This window comes from Canis lupus, chromosome 20 (assembly GCF_011100685.1).
Source record: "Canis lupus familiaris isolate Mischka breed German Shepherd chromosome 20, alternate assembly UU_Cfam_GSD_1.0, whole genome shotgun sequence".
Lineage (NCBI taxonomy): Eukaryota > Metazoa > Chordata > Mammalia > Carnivora > Canidae > Canis > Canis lupus.
In genome coordinates this window covers 204,935-224,965 of record NC_049241.1, presented here as the reverse complement: position 1 = coordinate 224,965, position 20,031 = coordinate 204,935, and the positions used below count along the sequence as shown (strand labels likewise).

At 46.8% G+C, this 20,031-nt stretch overlaps 1 protein-coding gene across 11 annotated transcripts in view; it reads left to right on the top strand.

The window, feature by feature from the left end:
- Window positions 1–20,031, top strand: part of SLC41A3 (solute carrier family 41 member 3) — a 90,758-nt gene that overhangs the window by 67,234 nt on the left and 3,493 nt on the right. For 10 of the 11 annotated variants that reach the window (XM_038565424.1, XM_038565423.1, XM_038565417.1 and 7 more), the window contains 5 exons: window positions 2,228–2,372; window positions 5,291–5,437; window positions 6,868–7,012; window positions 8,155–8,234; window positions 10,250–10,384. In XM_038565424.1, coding sequence (XP_038421352.1) covers window positions 2,228–2,372; window positions 5,291–5,437; window positions 6,868–7,012; window positions 8,155–8,234; window positions 10,250–10,384 — 652 coding nt within the window. The remainder of the gene's footprint in view (window positions 1–2,227; window positions 2,373–5,290; window positions 5,438–6,867; window positions 7,013–8,154; window positions 8,235–10,249; window positions 10,385–20,031) is intronic. The other variant, XM_038565426.1, reaches the window with a different exon arrangement.

Sequence of the window (20,031 nt, the reverse complement as noted above, 5' to 3'; positions counted from 1 at the left end):
AATCCCTCAACTTCCCCTGGAACTTTCCAGTGCTGCTTGGTCAATAACTTGCTTTTCCCCAGTCCTTCCAGCTGGTCTTCTGGGGAGGGGCCTGTTGCTGATTCTCAGGTGTGGGCACCTGGGGGAGCTGCCCAGCCCCGTGCCAGGTGCACAGCTCAGTGGGAGTTGTTTATCCTGTGAGGCCCCTGCTCAGTCCCAGGTATAAATGGTGACACCAGGAGGAGCAACAACAGTGCTGGCGGCCAGCTCTCCTGCCCTGGAGTCAGCTCCCGCAGTAACTACCAGAGCTCTCACTCCGCAGGGACCTGGATGCTCTCGGGGGAGAGGGGGGCGCCGATCTGCACAGCTCGGGGGCAGGAGCGTCCTCGCTGTCCTGGGCCCTCCCAGCCTCTGCCCATCCCGGGGGGAGCGCCAGATCTTGGGCTGTGTCCCCGGCGCCCTGGGCTCCGGGGCTTGCGCTGCTAGAATCACGCTCCCAGGGCCGCGCAGCTCCCCCGCGTGGAGCCGCCACCGTAGTCGCCCCACCCCCAGCTGCTGCTGGGACCCCCGGGGCGGCGTGCGCTGCAGCCCGTAAGGGAGCTCAGGGGTGGGGTCTGTGCGCTCTCCCCGGGGCGCAGATCCTCTGTTCGTGCCCCTGGGAGCCTGCGGGCAACCCTGCCCCTCCTGGGGTCCTGCCCCAGCTCCCTGTGAGCACCTTTCTGTCCGGTAAGGTTCGTAAAGCTCCTGCTTCTCCGGGCCTGGGCTTTCCTGTCCTGGGGGCACTGGCCGGGCAGCCTTAGCCCGGGTCCTCGTGGGGCCCCTCCCCCTTGGATGCTTTTTTATTTATTTAGTTTTTTCTGTCTTCCTACCTTGATAGAAGCGTGAACTCTTCTCACTGTAACATTCCAGCTGTTCTCTCTTTAAATCTCAGGCTGAATTCATAGGTTTTCAGGATCATTTGAAAGTTAGCTAGGGGACAGGTGACTTGGGGACCCTACTCTTCCGCCATCTTGCCCCGCCTCCCAAAACTATGTCTTGATAATGAATATGCCCTAACTTCCTCTTTATATTTTTCTTTTTTTCAAATTGTCTTGGCTGTTCTTGTACATCTACTCATCTTTGTGAATTTTAAGATGAGTTGTTAAGTGCCATGAAAAGTCTTGTTGGGACTTTGATGGGAATTACATAGGCTAACTTGGGGAACATTTTTCATCCACATATATGGTAGAGTTCCCTGTTTATTCAACCTTCTTTAATAACACAGCATGTTTCCATTGAGACATTTGAATTACAGTTGACCCTTGGTTGACACAGGTTTGAACCGTGCAGGTCTGTTTCTGTACAGATTTGTTTCAATAAATATAGTACCATAGATGTATGATTCCTTATGATTTTCTTAATTTTCTCTTCTCTAGCTTACTTTAGTGTAAGAATACAGTATGTAAAACACATAACACACAAAATATGTGTTAATTGACTTTATGTTATGGTAAGGCTTCTGGTCAATAGTAGGCTATGAGTAGTTAAGTTTTGGGGGAGTCACAAGTTATACACAGGTTTCAACTGCACAGCATGTCAGTGCCCCTAATGCCTATGTTGTTCAAGGGTCAGCTGTACTGATAACAGATGCCAGTATCTGATATTCCGACCTGCACCTCACAGTACTGGCTTGAGTAAGTGGCAGTGCTGTGTCTCCACTGAGATGAGATGAGATGGGAACTGCAGCTAGGATTGAGGAGAATGTAGAGAAAGGGGAATACTAGCACACAGGGCAGGTGCCTAGGAAGGAAAGTCAGGGAGAGAGATGGAAAGTGTGCACAGAGACTCCCAAGGTGTAACTGTGGGTCGTGGAATGTTTTCACCTTGTAGGGGAGGTTGGTTGTCTGGGTAGCTGGAGATTACAGAGCACTTTTTGCCCAGAGCAGTGAGAGGAGCCATGAGCAAGAGACTTGGGGCCCTTGGCCAAGGGCTGAGGAAAGGATTAAGATTTCCTGATGGAAGATAGCACTGAACTAGCTGCAGAATAGGAAAACAGTAGTTTTCAAGGGAGTTGGATTGAAGCAAGGTGTCAGTCTTTGTCTTTCCCAGGTTGGAGGGGCCACTGGCAGATTTTAGGGCAAGGGAAGGGAGGTAGTGATGAGTGGCATACTGACATCTCCAGGTCAGAGAGGAGGCGGAGTGAAAGGCAGAGAGAAGCAATGGTGGTCAGAGGCACCTTCCTTCATGTTTCTGATTTCTGCCCTGACAGGTGCAGGCCACAGTTGTGGGGCTCCTGGCTGCTGTGGCTGCCCTGCTGCTGGGTGCTGTGTCTAGGGAGGAGTTAGACTTTGCAAAGGTGGAGTTGTTGTGTGCCAGCAGCGTCATCACTGCCTTCCTCGCCGCGTTCGCCCTTGGTGAGCTGTGCCCCCGCCCCAGTGACCACCCTCTCCTGGATCTCTCCCTGCCCCATTCCTCAGTGTTCTGCTCTCAGCTCTTTGTTTCAATTCCTTGAGATGTGAAAGATGGGAGTGCCGATGATGAAGCCTCACCTGTCCTGCCAGGGTAAGGAGGAGAGCCTGTTGGGTTTCTAAGACCCCTGTTAAATTAAAGGTGGGCAGGGAGGATGATGAGTCCGCTCCTAGGCAGGGTGTGTGTGCCGAGTGAGCTGCTGACTCCACTTCTCTTCCCTCTGCTTGTTTAAAAAACTGGACTTCACTCATTAGACACATTCATCTCCTCATTCATCCATCCACCCATCCTTCCATCCATTCACTTATTCATTCATTCAGTCAGTCTGTAAACTTTTCTTGAGCATGGCTTTGCATATGGGCCTGTGGCAGGCTCTGGAGGCTGTAGTCAGGGTGAGGAGCAAGGCTCAGATTTTAACTTCAATGTCATCTCTGCAGAGATGTCTTTTCTGACTACCTTTGAACAAATTCTGCCCTCTACCCTTCCCCCAGTTGCCACCATGCTCTTCTGCACCATGTACCTATTTACCTTTATAGCACTTGTGAAAATCTGTAATTATCCACTTTTTCCATTCATTTGCTGTCTCACCTGCTAGCTAAAATGTCAGCTCCTCAGAGAGGGGCCCTGCTTCTCCTATTCTGCCCTGATCACACTGCCTGCCACACATCAGATCTTCCTACATGTTTGCAGAAGGCAGGAAGACACAAGCATTGACAGATAAAACCCTGTCTTCAGGGAGCTCATGCATGTCAGTGGCAACCACAGTGACTGGGCAGTTACCATAGAATGTCACCTAGTCACTCATTACTCAGCACTTACTGAGTGTCTACTGCATGCCAGGCACCGCTGCAGTGCTAGGGATGCTCTGTTGAGTGACTGCACCATGTTGCGATGTTTATATTCTGATGCAGAGTGAGACATCTGTACATGAGCACATAGATAATTTCAGCAAAGTGCCAAGTATCTCCTTTCTGAGCCCTCGCTGATCAGAAATCTAGGGAAGCCTCCCTCCCCTGTCCCCATTGACAGTTATGCTTTCTTTTCATGTCCTGTTTGTGTACTTCAAATGCTTATTCATTTATTGGGCACTGTCTGTTCTTCCACCCGACAAACATTTACTGTATGAGTACAGAGCCTGATGGTTATTTTCAGTACCTAAAATAGGCATATTACCAGCTCTTAAATGTTTGCTGAGTGAATAGACTTAATTCTGGTTCTCTTCTGGACTGCATGTCTGACCATCTCTTGCAAACCGTGTGCAAGTGCAGGAAAGAATAAGTGAAAATGTAAATTGGATTTGCATTTGCTCTTCTGTCCCCCAGCTGACTGCTCACAAAACACCTTTGAGCTCAGTGTTCTGTAAGATAATGTGGCAGGTTATTTGGCGGCCTCTCTTCCTTCCTCTGTTAATGTATATATATAATCAGGAGGGAGGGTAGGAGGGCAGAAACCCAGGAAGAGATCCACAAACTCTGCTTCCCTGGGTAGGATGTGTGCTCCTGGTCAGGTTCGTGTACCAGTCTGGCCAAGGAAAGAACAGGATGAGTGCGCCATACCTTCTGGAGAATTAGAGCCCAGGAGATCTTTGACAGGAAGTCTCCTCTGAAAACAACACAATCAGATGATTCAGGAGGGCACTCCTGTTCCTGTGGGACCCTGTGAGAATGCCATTTCTAGCTCCCATTTTATAGATGAGGAAACCGAAGTGCAGCTCAGCCTCATGATCCAGAGATGTGTAGACATTCCAAAACATTGCTGGTGGCTCATAGTGGGACCTTAGCATGACTGTGCTGTAAAGCCAGGTGGTGGGAAGTGCTCTCAATCTCGTGGTGTCTATGTAGTCCCATGGGACTGTCACCAGACCATCAGCTGCACAGACTCAACTTCACTTAGAACTGACATTTCAAAAGAGATAAAGTAGCTATGACCTGGTCACAAAATAAGGCACAGACTGAAGCCAGTGGTGGCAGCGTTAGTATGGCATTGAGGTGATAATTATATTTAGAGTTACAGAATCCCGGGTAAAGTGTTAAAGCAACAATAGCCAAGATACAAAGTACCTTCTTAAAGACCCAGTGGATTAAGTCCTAGGCAGTGGCTGAGGGCTAGAAGATGGTACATGACACTCACCTCAGGACACAGGGTTGGGATGGGAAGTAAGACCCTGGGGGTCTCCAGCACGAAACCTGAAAATCCAGCCACCTTCCCCGGCAGAGACCACCTGTTGCCTGCACCTTGCCGGGCTCCTGTTCCCCAGAGATGCGGCCCCACTGTGGGCACTGCACTGCAGTCTGCATGTGCTTCTACATCCTTCCCTCTCTTCCTACCCTGGGCCACCTACATGCCACCCCATGGCTCTCTCAGCACTCTCTGCCCCTGCCAGTACTCCCTCTCACAGACTTTGCTCCTAACAAACGTCTCCTGTGGCCAATCCCACTGAGGCACCTGTTTCTCCAGGGATGCCAAGGGACACAGGAGGCGATGCTCTGCCCCCGGGGCTCCACTGCTCAGAGCAGTTTCAAAGTCATTTTTCCTGTAGTGAAGGGCTGTGAACTTCATGTCTCTAATTCTAGGTTTTTTGGGAGCCCAGGAATCACCTTCCTGCTATCTCCCCCATGGGTTTGAGTGTATCATCAAAGCTCTCAGGCTGCTCCTTGACATTACAGCCACAAGTCACGGGGTCTTACCCGCCCCCCCTTCCCGCCCCCGCACAGCCTTCTCAGGCTCCAGTGTAGCGGTCAAGCGGAGTGTCAGGGCAGCATGGCTCCAGGCCAGATCTGCGTGGTTAGACGTGAGTTACCGAGCAGCCCCCTGACCACCTTCTCATCCTGTGCTTTGAGTTTCCTGTGTTTCTTCTCTGCAGGAATGCTGATGGTCTGTATAGTGATTGGCGCTCGGAAGTTCGGAGTCAACCCAGACAACATTGCCACACCTATTGCTGCCAGCCTGGGGGACCTCATCACATTGTCCATTCTGGCTTTTGTTAGCAGCTTCTTCTATAAACACAGAGGTAAGGAGTGCCCCAGAGAGGAGGGGCCCATAGGCAAAGCTGGGTCCAACGTCCGCACCCAGCTTGCAGCATTCAAATCAGGAAGCCGTCACACAGAAAGGAAACTCTGGGGTCTGCCGTAGGATCAGAAATCCTACTTTTCCAGAGGCAAAGCCTGAGGTCATTCAACAAGTTTGAGGTGTTCTCCAGCAGGTACCTGAAGCTCTCCCAACCATTCAGGTTGGCACATAGGTTATCAGTCTCCGCCTTAGGTCAAGGGTGCCAGAGGAGGCCAGGGAGGGCTGGAGGCTGGCCTGGCCATTTCAGCGCATCCTCATAGGTTAACAGAGTTCCATGGGAAGGCAATTCACACTGGACCCATACAAAGCCCAGGAAGGGACTCCCAAGGACGAATGTCACAGCCATGGGCAGCGGCAGCAGCCTGTGCTCTCTGTACCCATGTGAGGCAGGAGAGGCCCACGGCTCCTCCAAAGGTAGCCCAGTGTCCTGGTCAGCAGCCGAGGGAGGCACTGACACATCTTATATGACAAGCCCTCGAGGCCAAGGGCCTGATTCTGCCACGGGTCTCCCCAGGTCTGCCCTGGGAGCACCGAGCTTTGCTCACACCCTGGGCCGTGTAGATAGGCAGCATGCCTCTTGCCAGATGGTTCTCACCGGCTAGGTTTGCACAGCTGATGACTACTCCCCTCTGAGCATCACAGTGGTCACTTGCCCCCTAAGCTGGCCACCCATAATTGTTTGGATCTAGTTAAGTGTGGATTCTGAACATGGTCACAACCCTGAGTGCCAGGGGGCAGGTGGCATCAGTCCATTTTCATGGCTCACTCCAGCTTGAGAAAAAGGACAGAGGGCATGAGTAGCTGCAAAGCTGGCCATGTTCTGGGCCCTAGGAGACTCTTGGTTGCCAAGAAGGTCACCTTGGGCTGGCCTCAGCCAGCAGCAGGACTGGCATCATTAATTAACTCTGGCTTCAGTCCTGATTTCTGTGTGTTGGCTTGAATCCCGGTGGGCCACCTCTTTGCACTGTAGTCTCACATATGCCCATCTGAGGAGTAGCTGAGAACATGAAATGAGTTTGTGCTTGGGAAGTGCTGAGCACACAACTCACCCATGTCACAATTCCACCAATGCACCATTAATAATAATAATAAGGTTGGGGTGGGAGGAGATGGAAGAGGGTACTTATGTCAAGAAAATAGCAAAAAAGAGAAGTGAGGACAAAGAGGAGCTTCTCCAAGTTGCTTTAATAAGATGGTAAAAAATTCTTTGAGAGATGTTAGGTGGTCTACCTTAAGCTGCCAGGGACAAAAGTGTCTCCTCAGACCTCTAGCACCCTTAGCTCTCAGCCTACCCCTCATCTTTGCAGCCTAGGCTATGGCCCAGCAGGCCATGCTCATGTGCCCTGGCACACATCCCCTCTCTCCCCACAGAAAATCGATATCTAACACCGCTGGTCTGTATTGGCTTCATGGCCCTGATCCCCATGTGGGTCCTCATTGCCAAGCAGAACCCACCCATCATGAAGATCCTGAAGTTCGGGTGGTTCCCAATCATCTTAGCGATGGTCATCAGCAGGTGAGTGTGAGTGAGGGCTGCCACCACCTTCTCCCTTCCCGTGCCACCCCCAGCCCTGTGGACAAGGAGAGTAGCCTAAGAGCTGCAGAGCTGGAGCCAGGGTGGCACTCACTTCCTCCATGATCATGGTGCCAGTTGAGTCATACCTCTTTGTTCTTCACCTCTTTCCCTCTCACCAAGAACCTTAAGCCTTCCTTATTCTGAGAGGCAGTCTTATTTACAATTTCAGGAGCACCGGAGAGCCAGGAAGAGCTGAACCTGGGAATATCAGCTGAGTGCACTGCCGCCATGGTCCCCTCATGGTGCCACAGAACCCTGGGTCTCCCCTCATGGGATGCCAGAGCTCTCACTGGCCTCAATCCCTGCTAGGTTGCAGGGAGTCCCTCACCCCTGCAAGGCTGCAGGCTCCAAGGCAACAGCTCTGTGGACACCATTTGTACAGCAGAGCTGGCGGGACCTGGGGGGCTGAGGGATGAGTGGTCCTGAGCCCTTCAGCTGAGTTCAGGTCTTCCACCCTCAAACTCCATCCTCCAGAGCCCTTTCTGTTAGTAGACCTGGATGGGGGTCACCCCAGTCTTTTCTGAGGTGCTCTCTAACTGTAAATCTCAGGGAGACACTGTTATGGTCTAGATGTTGTTGCTTCCAGAAAGCTCCTGGGATCCTTTTATGGACCAATTTAACCAGTCCAGGGCTGGAGGGGCAGGGCAGCCTTTGCTAAGCTACAGGGGCTGGTGGGAGTGAGGTCTTGTGGCATCCTTGAGAACAAGGAGCATGAGGATGCTCCTGCAGATTCCATTTTCTGCTCAGGAAACAAGCATTTCAGTGGCGGTTCAGGCGCTGTCACGTGGGAGAGCCCAGCCAGCTAGGTGGCCTTGGAACAGAGTTTGTCATACTTTTTTAATGGGCTGACATTATCTGATGGGCCTTCTGGAACAGCAGAGGCTCAGAACAGAGGTGGACCAGCAAGTGTGCATAGTGCAGGGGACCCTGGGGAAACTAGCTTAACTATAACAGATTTTGTGGAGGAGTCAGGAAAGTATTCACTAAGCTGAGAGGGCAATGCTGATGAAACATCCTGTATAGGGGTGAAGCGGGTCACCTACAAGGGTAAACTAACCATTTGTCCTCTACCTTCTCCCCAGTTTTGGAGGTCTCATCTTGAACAAGACTATTTCTAAACAGCAGTACCAGGGCATGGCCATATTTACTCCCATCATCTGTGGTAGGTCCTGGCAGCAGCATCACCTGGGGCCCCTGGGCCGGGGTGGTGGGACCTGCACAGCAGCCCCTTCAGAGATCTGGCCCCACACCCTCAGAGGCCGAGTCTGGAAACAGCCATGGCCATGCTTCTGCTGGGCAGTGGCTGCTGGGTTGGCTTGTCTCAGGTGGAAGGAGACCCCCGAGGAGAAAGCCCTGCCTACTGTCCGCCAGCCCACACCCTTTTCTTCATAGTCACCGCAGAGACTTGAGCTTCCCATGGAGCTAAATCCCCCACCTTGAAAGCACACAGTGTCTTAGTCAGGGTTTACTGGCTCCTGCGGACTGCAGGTGCCTTCAGAACTGGGGTGACATGGTTTGGCTTTATATGTTTTTAAACTTAGATTCATTGATGATATTCAAAACTCAGACAGTTGTACATAAAAATGTGGACTTCAGTCTTCTCCTTAAAAAGTAAGGCTATGACAATAATGAATTTATGCTCTGGGTGAGGTGAGAATCCGCTCCCCCTGAGAGACGACTTGTGCTGATGGCTTTGCCTGAATCACCTCCATTTCCCATAGTCTTTCACCTGACCCTTCACTGATTCACGTTCTAGGCTTAGACTCTGTGGGCATTTGTGGTGAGGACCTCTCTTTTAACCAAAGCTTGGTTCATGTCCAGCTTCTGATAAGGATCTGTAAATGGGACCAGCTGGTTGGGAGAGGAACCAAACATGATGACTTACTGCACACTTTGCTTGGTCCCGGGCCCTGGTGCTCTGGGACTGCAGAAACAGGCTTCAAAGACCCTTGAGCACTCCTCCTCTTTACTTCTGTGGGAGCCCTGGTGATTATTCCTTGCGTGTCAGTGGGCCACCCAGCAGGTTTTCTCCCAGCACAAGGGGCTGGCCACCTACAGGGCAGCAGTAGCCAGATAAGGCCCCAGTGTTTAAAACCTGGAAAGACTTCCATGGATGTCACCAAGTGAGATGCCTCTGGGGTCACATGAGTAGTTTGAATGCGCTCAGCAGGTGTGACAGTAACCGGGTGGTAAGGAGTAGCAGGGAACAGGTCACACTGCGGCACGTGTTCCTGGTGTGGACAGAGTGGGGCCTGCTCAGCTCCAGCCAGTAGCTGCTTGGCAAGAATGGAGGTCTGGAGTGGCCTGACCTGACTTGTTAGGAGAAGCTAGCAATTAATGTGAGTTACTTCTTAAAAGTTTTTTTATTTTTTTGAAAATCATGAGGGTCTAGCAGATAGATCTGCAACTGTGCTCTGCCTGTAGACCATTTTTTGTACCCAGGGCAGTTGGTTTCTCCCTCTGGAGCCCACTGGGGCATATCTAGCCCAGTGAGGGGTTGTTCCCCAGGGGGCTGAAGAAATAGAATGGGGGCAGTCCGCCCACCCTCTAAAAGAGATAGCTATGGGTTGGACCCATTCTCGGCCAGCCCCAAATCCTGGCCCTAAAGAGGTTCCTTGGCATGGCTTCTGTCACCTGGGCCCCGTGGTCCTGTCAGAGTGGGCACAGTCTGCTCACTGTGGAAGCAGGGGCCTCAGCAATAAGCCCCAGACCTGTTGCATCCGTTTTCTCCTCTTCCTTGCTGCTGTCCCCCACTTTCTTTTCTGTCTCCTTCCCACCTTAGGGTAAAAAATATCCCTTCATGATCTCAGATGTTCCAGTCTGTAATCTGGTTCCTTGAGTGGCATATCAAGATACCTTCCATAGACCTTCCCGTCACTGTCCTCCATCCTCCCTCCCCCTTCACACTCATCCCTTTGCCCAACATATACATGTTAAAAACCTACTTTGCTGGTCATACTTCCTTCACCATAAGAGGTAGCTGTCAAGGAGATGCAGTTATCACCTTGATACCTCACTCACAAAGTCCAGTTTACCCTTGCTTGGGGCCAAACAAGATCTGTGACCAAGTGGTAGGGATGAAGAAGAGATACAGTGCTGAATCAGTCAAGGAAGGCTTTCTGGAGGACATAGACTTAAAATAAGGGAAGAGAAACAACATTCTTTTCCTCCTCCCAGGTGTTGGTGGCAATCTGGTGGCCATCCAGACCAGCCGGATCTCCACATACCTGCACATGTGGAGCACGCCTGGTGTCCTACCCCTCTGGATGAAACAGTTTTGGCCTAACCCATGCTCCACGTTCTGTACCTCAGGTGGGTCTGGTGTGTTCCAGAGGCCACACAGCCACTTCTTTAAACAAGTAAAATTTGCTGTCACTGGACTCTGGTCTGTAATAACAGATGCCTAAGACCAGTACCGACCTCAGCGCAGATCATCTTCAAGGACGCAGCTCTTCCTCCCAGAGACTTGACTCTCCACCCTGCCTGTAGTTGACTTACTGATTCATTCAAGTATTTACTGAAGGTCTGGCAGGTCCTAGGTGCAGTGATGAGTCAGAGAAACATGATTCTTGCCCACAGGGATATGCATAGTCCAGAAGAGCAGATAAACACACCAACAAAAGGGACCTTTAACTACAAATTGTGGTATCTTTTAAAATACAGAAGCACAGGGTGCATTGAAAGGAATTTCAGGAGATACTGAGATTTGGGTTTAGAAAGTTCCTCTCTGAAGACCATAGGGGGCAGGGGATGGTGTGAGGGGAGGGTGGGGGGGATGCATGCAGGAGTGCTTGAGGTGGGGGTGGGGGCAGGGGAACGGCATGAGCAAAGGAAGCAGGAAGAAGCAGGAAGGAGCTTGGTAAGTCTGAAGAAGTGAAAGGCCAGTGAGGCCTGAGCATAATGAGCAGGGGAGAGGATGGAGGAAGCTGAGACCAGAGAGGGAAAGAGGAGTTAATTATTTTAGGGCCGTGAAGCTTGAGGAAGGGAGACTGGATTCTATTCTGAGAACCACTGGAAACCATCACAGGTCTTTTTTCTTTTGATTACTTTTAAAAATTGGATCTTTTCTCCCATTGCATTTTCTTTTATCATTTCCTTTCTGTTTCAAATACTAGCCATTCTTTTAGGATAAGTTTGCTGGCACATCCTAGAAGGATATTTTTGCTGGATGTAAAATTCAGGGTTGATGGTTCTTTTCAGCACTTGAAAAATGTACCACTTTCTTCTGACTTCTCTGGTTCTGATGAGAAATTGCTGTCATTCAAATTGTTTTTATTGTATACACAGGGTGACATTTATCTTTTGTTTATTTCAAGGCTTTTCCTTGCTTCTTTGAGTTATGATGCACATTGGTGTGGATTTCTTAGGGTTTACTATATTTGGAGTTCACTCAGCTCCTTGAATACATGGATTTATCTTTTGGCAAATTTGGGAAATTTAGAGCCATGATTTTTTTTTTCAAATATGCTTTCAGCCCCACTCTCTTCTTTTCCTCTGATATCCTGATGACATGAATGGGGGATCTTTTGTTACAGTCCCACAAGCCCCTGAAGCTCTGTTCGATTTTACCCCAACGAATTTACTCTCTCTTGTTCAGACTGGCTAATTTCCATGTTTTTTCTTGAAGTTCACAGATTCTTTCCTCTTCCCTCTCTAACTCTGCTATTCATCCTTTCATTGATTTGTTTTGGGTTTTTTGGCTATTGTACTTTTTCAGTTATAAAGTTTCCACATGGGTCTTCCTTGAATCTTGTTTCTTTCTGGAGACTTTGTTTTGTTTTGTTTTTTACCAAAACTTTCTATTTTCATCATTTGTTTCAAGTATATTTGTAATGCTGGTTGAAGCACTTTTATAATGGATCCATTAAAAATGCTTTTAGATAATTCCATCTGCACCATCTCATTCTTAGTTTCTGTTGGTTGTCTTTCTCATCACATTGAAATTTTATTTCTTTTATAAAAAGGGATTTCAGAGTGAATCCCAGGCATTCAAGGTATAGGTTACAAAACTCTGGGTCTCATCGAAGTCTTTTTCAGTTCCCTCTCCTGACACTGCACCACTGAAGGAAATGGAATCCATTGCTTCCTTACTGCTGGGGAGTGGTTTGGGTAGAATCCCAGATTTCTACCACCCCCACCATCCATACCATCTCCATTCACACACTGAGGGAAGAGAAGCACCTCATTGCTGGTGGTCTGACACCACCCTGACGGAAAAGGAGAGAGATGCCTTGTTATTGCTGCCCACATGGCCTTCACATACAAGATGGGGTGGGGGTCTCATTACCACCAAGCAGAGTACCACTTACTTTCCACTAAGCCTTCTCTATCACACCTCAACTGGAAATGATGAGTGCCGTATTCCACCTAGAAGTCAAGGCTCCCTCTTGGATCTTTGCTGATGGAAGTGGGGCTGTCATTTTTCCTGTGATGTTTGACTGGAATAGAGCAGTTGTTGTCTAAGTTTTGTGTTGTGCTTGGCTGTCCCTCTTTTGGCTCTTTGGTTAGACGAAGCAGGCTTTTATTGATTTTTTTTTTTTTTTTTTTTTTTTTTTTTTTTTTTTTTTTGGTCTGTGGCCATTGAAATTTCTGGGTTGCTGACTTCTCCAGCATCTGGTCTGGGATATATGAAGCAAAACTTCCTCCAAACACCAAAACAACTCAGAGAACTCCTCTCTGTGTTGTTGGTCATGTCCCTAGGCCTCTGGTCAGATCATCTTTCCTCTCCACTTTTTATTTTATTTTTTAATAATAAATTTATATTATACTGGTGTTCAATTTGCCAACATACAGAATAACACCCAGTGCTCATCCTGTCAAGTGCCCACCTCAGTGCCCGCCACGCAGTCACCCCCACCTCCTGCCCTCCTCGCCTTCAACAACCCGTAGTTTGTTTCCCAGAGTTAGGAGTCTTCCATGTTCTCTCTCCCTTACTGATATTTCCCACTTATTTTTTCTCCTTTCCCCTTAATTGCCTTTCACTACTATTTATAGTTCCCAAATGAATGAGACCATATAATGTTTGTCCTTCTCCGATTGACTTACTCCACATAGCATAATACCCTCCAGTTCCATCCATCTCGAAGCAAATGGTGGGTATTTGTCGTTTCTAATGGCTGAATGATATTCCATTGTATACATAAACCACATCGTCTTTATCCATTCATCTTTCGATAGGGACCAAGGCTCCTTCCACAGTTTGGCTATTGTGGACATTGCTGCTAGAAACATCGGGTGCAGGTATCCCGGCGTTTCACTGCATCTGTATCTTTTGGGTAAATTCCCAACAGTGCAAGTGCTGGGTCATAGGGCAGGTCTATTTTTAACTCTTTGAGGAACCTCCACACAGTTTTCCAGAGTGGCTGCACCATTTCACATTCCCACCAACAGAGCAAGAGGGTTCCCTTTTCTCCGCATCCTCTCCAACATTTGTGGTTTCCTGCCTTGTTAATTTTCCCCATTCTCACTGGTGTGAGGTGGTATCTCATTGTGGTTTTGATTTGTATTTCCCTGATGTCAAGTGGTGCAGAGCATTTTCTCATGTGCATGTAGGCCATGTCTATGTCTTCCACTGTGAGATTTCTCTTCATGTGTTTTGCCCATTTCATGATTGGATTGTTTGTTTCTTTGGTGTTGAGTTTAATAAGTTCTTTATAGATCTTGGAAACTAGCCCTTTATCTGATACGTCATTTGCAAATATCTTCTCCCATTCTGTAGGTTGTCTTTGAGTTTTGTTGACTGTATCCTTTGCTGTGCAAAAGCTTCTTATCTTGATGAAGTCCCAATAGTTCATTTTTGCTTTTGTTTCTTTTGCCTTCATGGATGTATCTTGTAAGAAGTTACTGTGGCCAAGTTCAAATAGGGTGTTGCCTGTGTTCTCTCTAGCATTTTGGTGGCATCTTGTCTCACATTTAGATCTTTCATCCATTTTGAGTTTATCTTTGTGTATGGTGAAAGAGAGTAGTCTAGATTCATTCTTCTGCATGTGGATGTCCAATTTTCCCAGCACCATCTATTGAAGAGACTGTCTTTCTTCCAGTGGATAGTCTTTCCTCCTTTATCAAATATTAGTTGACCATAAAGTTGAGGGTCCACTTCTGGATTCTCTATTCTGTTCCATTGTTCTGTGTGTCTGTTTTTGTGCCAGTACCACACTGTCTTGATGATCACAGCTTTGTAGTACAACCTGAAATCTGGCATTGTGATGCCCCCAGCTATGTTTTTTTTTTTTTAAATTCCCCTGGCTCTTCGGGGTCTTTACTGATTCCACACAAATCTTAAAATAATTTGTTCTAATTCTCTAACAGTCCATAGTATTTTGATAGGTATTGCATTAACCAGGAAATTGCCCTGGGTAACATTGACATTTTCACAATATTAATTCTTCCAATCCATGAGCATGGAATATTTTTCCATCTCTTTGTGTCTTCCTCAGTTTCTTTCAAAAAGGTTCCATAGTTTTTAGGGTATAGATCCTTTACCTCTGTGGTTAGGTTTATTCCTAGGTATCTTATGCTTTTGGGTGCCATTGTAAATGGGATTGACTCCTTAATTTCTCTTTCTTCAGTCTCATTGTTAATGTATACAAATGCCACGGAGAATGTGAACTGGTGCAGCCACTTTGAAAAGTGTGTGGAGGTTCTACAAAGAGTTAAAAATAGACCTGCCCTACGACCTAGCAATTACACTGCTGGGGATTTACCCCAAAGATACAGATGCAATGAAATGCTGGGACACCTGCACCCCGATGTTTCTAGCAGCAATGGCCACAATAGCCAAATGGTGGAAGGAGCCTCGGTGTCCATTGAATGATGAATGGATAAAGAAGATGTGGTTTATGTATACAATGGAATATTACTCAGCCATTAGAAATGACAAATACCCACATTTTTTTCGACGTGGGTGGAACTGGAGGGTATTATGTTGAGTGAAGTAAGTCAATCAGAGAAGGCAAAACATTATATGGTCTCATTCATTTGGGGAATATAAATAATAGTGAAAGGGAAAAGAGGAGAAGGGAGAAGAAATGTGTGGGAAAATCGGAAAGGGAGACAGAACATGAGAGACTCCTAACTCTGGGAAACGAACTAGGGGTGGTGGAAGGGGAGGAGGGCGGGGGATGGTGGTGAGTGGGTGGCGGGCACTGAGGTGGGCACTTGACCGGATGAGCACTGGGTGTTATTCTGTATGTTGGCAAATTGAACACCAATAAAAAATAAATGTATTATTTGAAAGAAGATAAAAAAATAAAAACTTAAAAAAAAAAAAAAAACAAGAAATGTCACTGACTTCTGGGCATTGATTTTGTATCCGGCCACACTACCAAATTCCTGTATGAGTTCTAGCAATCTTGGGGTGGAGTCTTTTGAGTTTTCTATGTAGTGTATCAAGTCATAGGGGAAGAGGGAGAGTTTGACTTCTTTGCCAATTTGAATGCCTATTATGATTTTTGTTGTCTGTTGTCATCGGCAAAGAGGGAGAGTTTGACTTCTTCCTTGCCAATTTGAATGCCTTTAATGTCTTTTTGTTGTCTGATTGCTGAGGCTAGGACTTCCAATACTATGTTGAATAGCACTGGTGAGAGTGGACATCCCTGTCTTGTTCCTGATCTTAGGGGAAAGGCTCCCAGTGCTTCCCCATTGAGAATGATATTTGCTGTGGGTTTTTTGTAGATGGCTTTTAAGATGTTGAGGAATGTTCCCTCTATCCCTACACTCTGAAGAGTCTTGATCAGGAATGGATGCTGTATTTTGTCAAATGCTTTCTCTGCATCTAATGAGAGGATCATATGGTTCTTGGTTTTTCTCTTGCTGATATGATGAATCACATTGATTGTTTTACAAGTGTTGAACCAGCCTTGCATCCTGGGGATAAATCCCACTTGGTCATGGTGAATAATCTTCTTAATGTATTGTTGGATCCTAATGGCTAGTATCTTGTTGAGAATTTTTGCATCCATGTTCATCAGGGATATTGGTCTATAATTCTCCTTTTTGGTGGGGTTTTTGTCTGGTTTTGGAATTAAGGTGATGCTGGCCTCATAGAACCAGTTTGGAAGTACTCCATCTCTTTCTATCTTTCTGAACAGCTTTAGTAGAATAGGTATGGTTTCTTCTTTAACGTTTTATAGAATTTCCCAGGGAAGCCATCTGCCCCTGGACTTTTGTGTCTTGGGACGTTTTTGATGACTGCTTCAATCTCCTCCCTAGTTATTGGCCTGTTCAGGTTTTTTATTTCTTCCTGTTCCAGTTTTGGTAGTTTGTGGCTTTCCAGGAATGCGTCCATTTCTTCTAGATTGCCTAATTTATTGGTGTATAGCTGTTCATAATATGTTTTTAAAATCGTTTTGATTTCCTTGGTGTTGGTAATGATCTCCCCTTTCTCATTCATGATTTTATTAATTTGAGTCTTCTCTCTCCTCTTTTTAATAAGGCTGGCTGATGGTTTATCTCTCTTATTAATTCTTTCAAAGAACCAACTCCTGGTTTTGTTCATCTGTTCCTCAGTTCTTCTGGTTTCGATTTCATTGAGTTCTGCTTGAATCTTTAGTAACTCTCTTCTGCTGGGTGTAGGATCTATTTGCTGTTTTTTCTCTTGCTCCTTTAGGTGTAAGTTTAGCTTTTGTATTTGAGTTCTTTCCAGTTTTCAGATGGATGCTTGTATTGAGATGTATTTTCCCCTCAGGACTGCTTTTGCTGTATCCCAAAGATTTTGAATGGTTGTATCTTCATTCTCATTAATTTCCATGAATCTTTAAAATTCCTTCATTTCCTGGTTGGCCCTTTCATCTTTTTGCAGGATGGTCCTTAACCTCCACGTGTTTGAAGTCCTTCCACACATCTTGTTGTGATTTAGTTCTAATTCCAAGGCATTATGGTCTGAGAATACGCAGGGGGCGATCCCAATCTTTTGATATTGGTTCAGACCAGATTTGTGTCCCTGTATGTGGTCTATTCTGGAGAAAGTTCCATGTGCACTTGAGAAGAATGTGTATTCAGTTGCGTTTGGACGTAAAGTTGTGTAGATATCTGTGAAATCCATCTGGTCCAGTGTTTCATTTAAAGCTCTGGTTTCTTTGGAGATGTTGTGCTTAGAAGACCTATCGAGTGTAGAAAGCTCTACATTAAAGTCACCAAGTATAAGTGTATTATATTCTAAGTATGTCTTAACTTTTGTTATTAATTGATTGATATTCTTGGCAGCTCCCACATTTGGGGCATAAATATTCATGATTGTTAAGCCTTCTTGTTGGATAGATCCTTGAAGTATGATATATTGTCCGTCTTCATCTCTCACTACAGTCTTCGGGATAAAGTTTAATTTATCTGATATAAGGATGGCTACCCCTGCTTTCTTTTGAGGGCTATTTGAATGGTATATGTTTCTCCAATCTTTTATTTTCAGGCTGTAGGTGTCCTTATGTCTAAAATGAGTCTCTTGTAGACAGCAAATAGATGGGTCCTGCTTTTTTATCCAGTCTGAAACCTTGCACCTTTTGATGGGGTCATTAAGCCCATTCACGTTCAGAGTTACTTTTGAAAGATATGAATTTAGTGTCATCATGATACCTATTCAGTCCCTTTTTTTGTGGATTGTTCCATTGGACTTCTTCTTAAAGAGGAATTTTAAGAGTCCCCCTTAAGATTTCTTGCAGAGCTGGCTTGGTGGTCACATATTCTTTCAGTTTCTGCCTGTCTTGGAAGCTCTTTATCTCTCCTTCTATTCTAAATGAGAGCCTTGCTGGATAAAGTATTCTTGGCTGCATGTTTTTCTCCCTTTCGGGCCTGCCAGGTCTCTGTAGAGAGGTCTGCTCTTAATCTGATCTTTCTCACCATATAAGTTAGGGATTTCTTGTCTCTTGCTGCTTTAAGGATATTCTCTTTATCTTTGGAATTGCAAGCTTCACTATTAAATGTCGAGGTTTTGAGTAGTTTTTATTGATTTTAGGGGGGGAATCTCTCTATTTCCTGGATCCGAATACCTGTTTCCCTTCCCAGATTAGGAAAGTTTTCAGCTATGATTTGTTCAAATACATATTCTGGCCCTCTGGCCCTTTCTGCGCCCTCGGGAACCCCAATTAAATGTAGATTTTTCTTCCTTAGGCTGTCACTTTTTTCCCTTAATCTATCCTCAGGATGTTTTAATTGTCTCTTTTTTCCTCAGTTTCCCTCTTTGCCATCACCTTGTCTTCTATGTCACTCACTTGTTCTTCCACCTCGTTAACCCTCGTCTTAGGACCTCTAGTTTGGATTGCACCTCATTTAATTGATTTTTAATTTCTGCCTGATTAGATCTTAATTCTGCAGTCATGAATTATCTTGAGTCCTTTATGCTTTTTTCTAGAGTCACCAGTAGCTTTATAATAGTGCTTCTGAATTGGCTTTCTGACATTGAATTGTGATCCAGGTTTTGTAACTCTGGGGGAGAGAGGACTGTTTCTGATTCTTTCTTTTGAGGTGAGGTTTTCCTTCTAGTCATTTTGCTCAGTGCATAGTGGCCATGAACAAGTTGTGTTGGGGAAAGGAGAAAAGGAGAGAAGAGAAAGAAGGAAAGAAAAAAAAGGAAGAGAAAAAAGGGGGGGGGAGCAAACAAATTAAAAAATAAAACAAAAAGAAAACAAAACAAAAAAACAATGGGAGTATCCTCTGATTTTGTATACTGTAAATCCCTCGACTTACCCTGAAACTTTCCAGTATTGCTTGGTCAATAATTGTTTTTCCCCTGTCCATCTAGCTGGTCTTCTGGGGGCGGGGCCTGCTGTGCAGATTTACAGGTGTTAGCACTTGGGGGAGATGTTCATCCCCCTGCCTGGTGCAGGCGTCAGTGAGTGATGTTTATCCTGTTTATCCGGTGAGGCCACTGTGAGGCTCAGTGGGGGTTGTTTTTCCAGTGGGGGTTGTTTTTCCTGTGAGGCCCCAGGAGGAACGACAACAGTGGTGGCAGCCGCTCTGGAGCCCTGGATTCAGCTCCTGCAGTAACTATGGAGCTCTCCCTCTGCAGGGCCTGGATGCTCCGGGGGCGGGGCCGCTGATCTGCTCTGCTTGGGGCAGTAGTGTCCCTGCTGTCCTGTGCCCTCCTGGCTTCTGCCTATCCCAGAGGGAGCACCAGATCCTGGGCTGTGTCCCTGGCGCCCTGTGCTCCTGGGCCTGCGCTGTTGGATTCGCGCTCCTGGCCCCGCAGCCACCTCTGTGCGGAGCCTCTGCCTCTGTCTGAGCCGCTTCCGAGATGCTCCGGGTCCAGCCGCGCGCTGCAGCCCTTCAAGGAGCTCGGCCTCGGGGCGTGGCGGCTCTCCCGGGGCGCAGGTGTCTGTTAGTGTCCCCGGGAGCCCGAGGGCATCCCCGCCCTCCTGGGTCCTGCTCCAACTCCCTGCGAGCCCCTTTCCACCCGGGAATGTTGGTGCAGCTCCTGCTTCTCCGGGACGGGGCTCTCCTGTCCTGGGGACACTCGCCCCGGCCTCAGCCCGGCTCCTCGCGGGGCCCCTCCCCCTGGGAGGCCTTTTGTTTTTATTTCTTTTGAACTCTTCTCACTGTAGCATTCCAGCTGGTCTCTCTTTAAATCTCAGGCCGAATTCGTAGATTTTCAGGATGATTTGAAGGTTATCTAGGTAATTTGGTGGGGACAGGTGACTTCTGAGCCCTACTCTTCTGCCATCTTTCCCCATCCCCCTCCCCCTTTTTAAATCTTATGTTTGATTTATATATAATGTTCAAGAGTTTTAATTGTATTTAATGAGAGGAATAGGAAGAAATATATCTAGCCATCTTGTCTTAAAGTGGAAATTCCTATTACATTTTCTAATTTGTCATTTATATATAGAAAATCTATTTCTTTTTCTCTATTATTTCTGTACCTTAGTTCAGGCTGCTATAATGGAGGTATAGAATGGGTCTATCATAAACACAAGAAACTTATTTTTTATAGCTTGGTGGGTGTAAGTTCAAGGTCAAGGCACTAACAA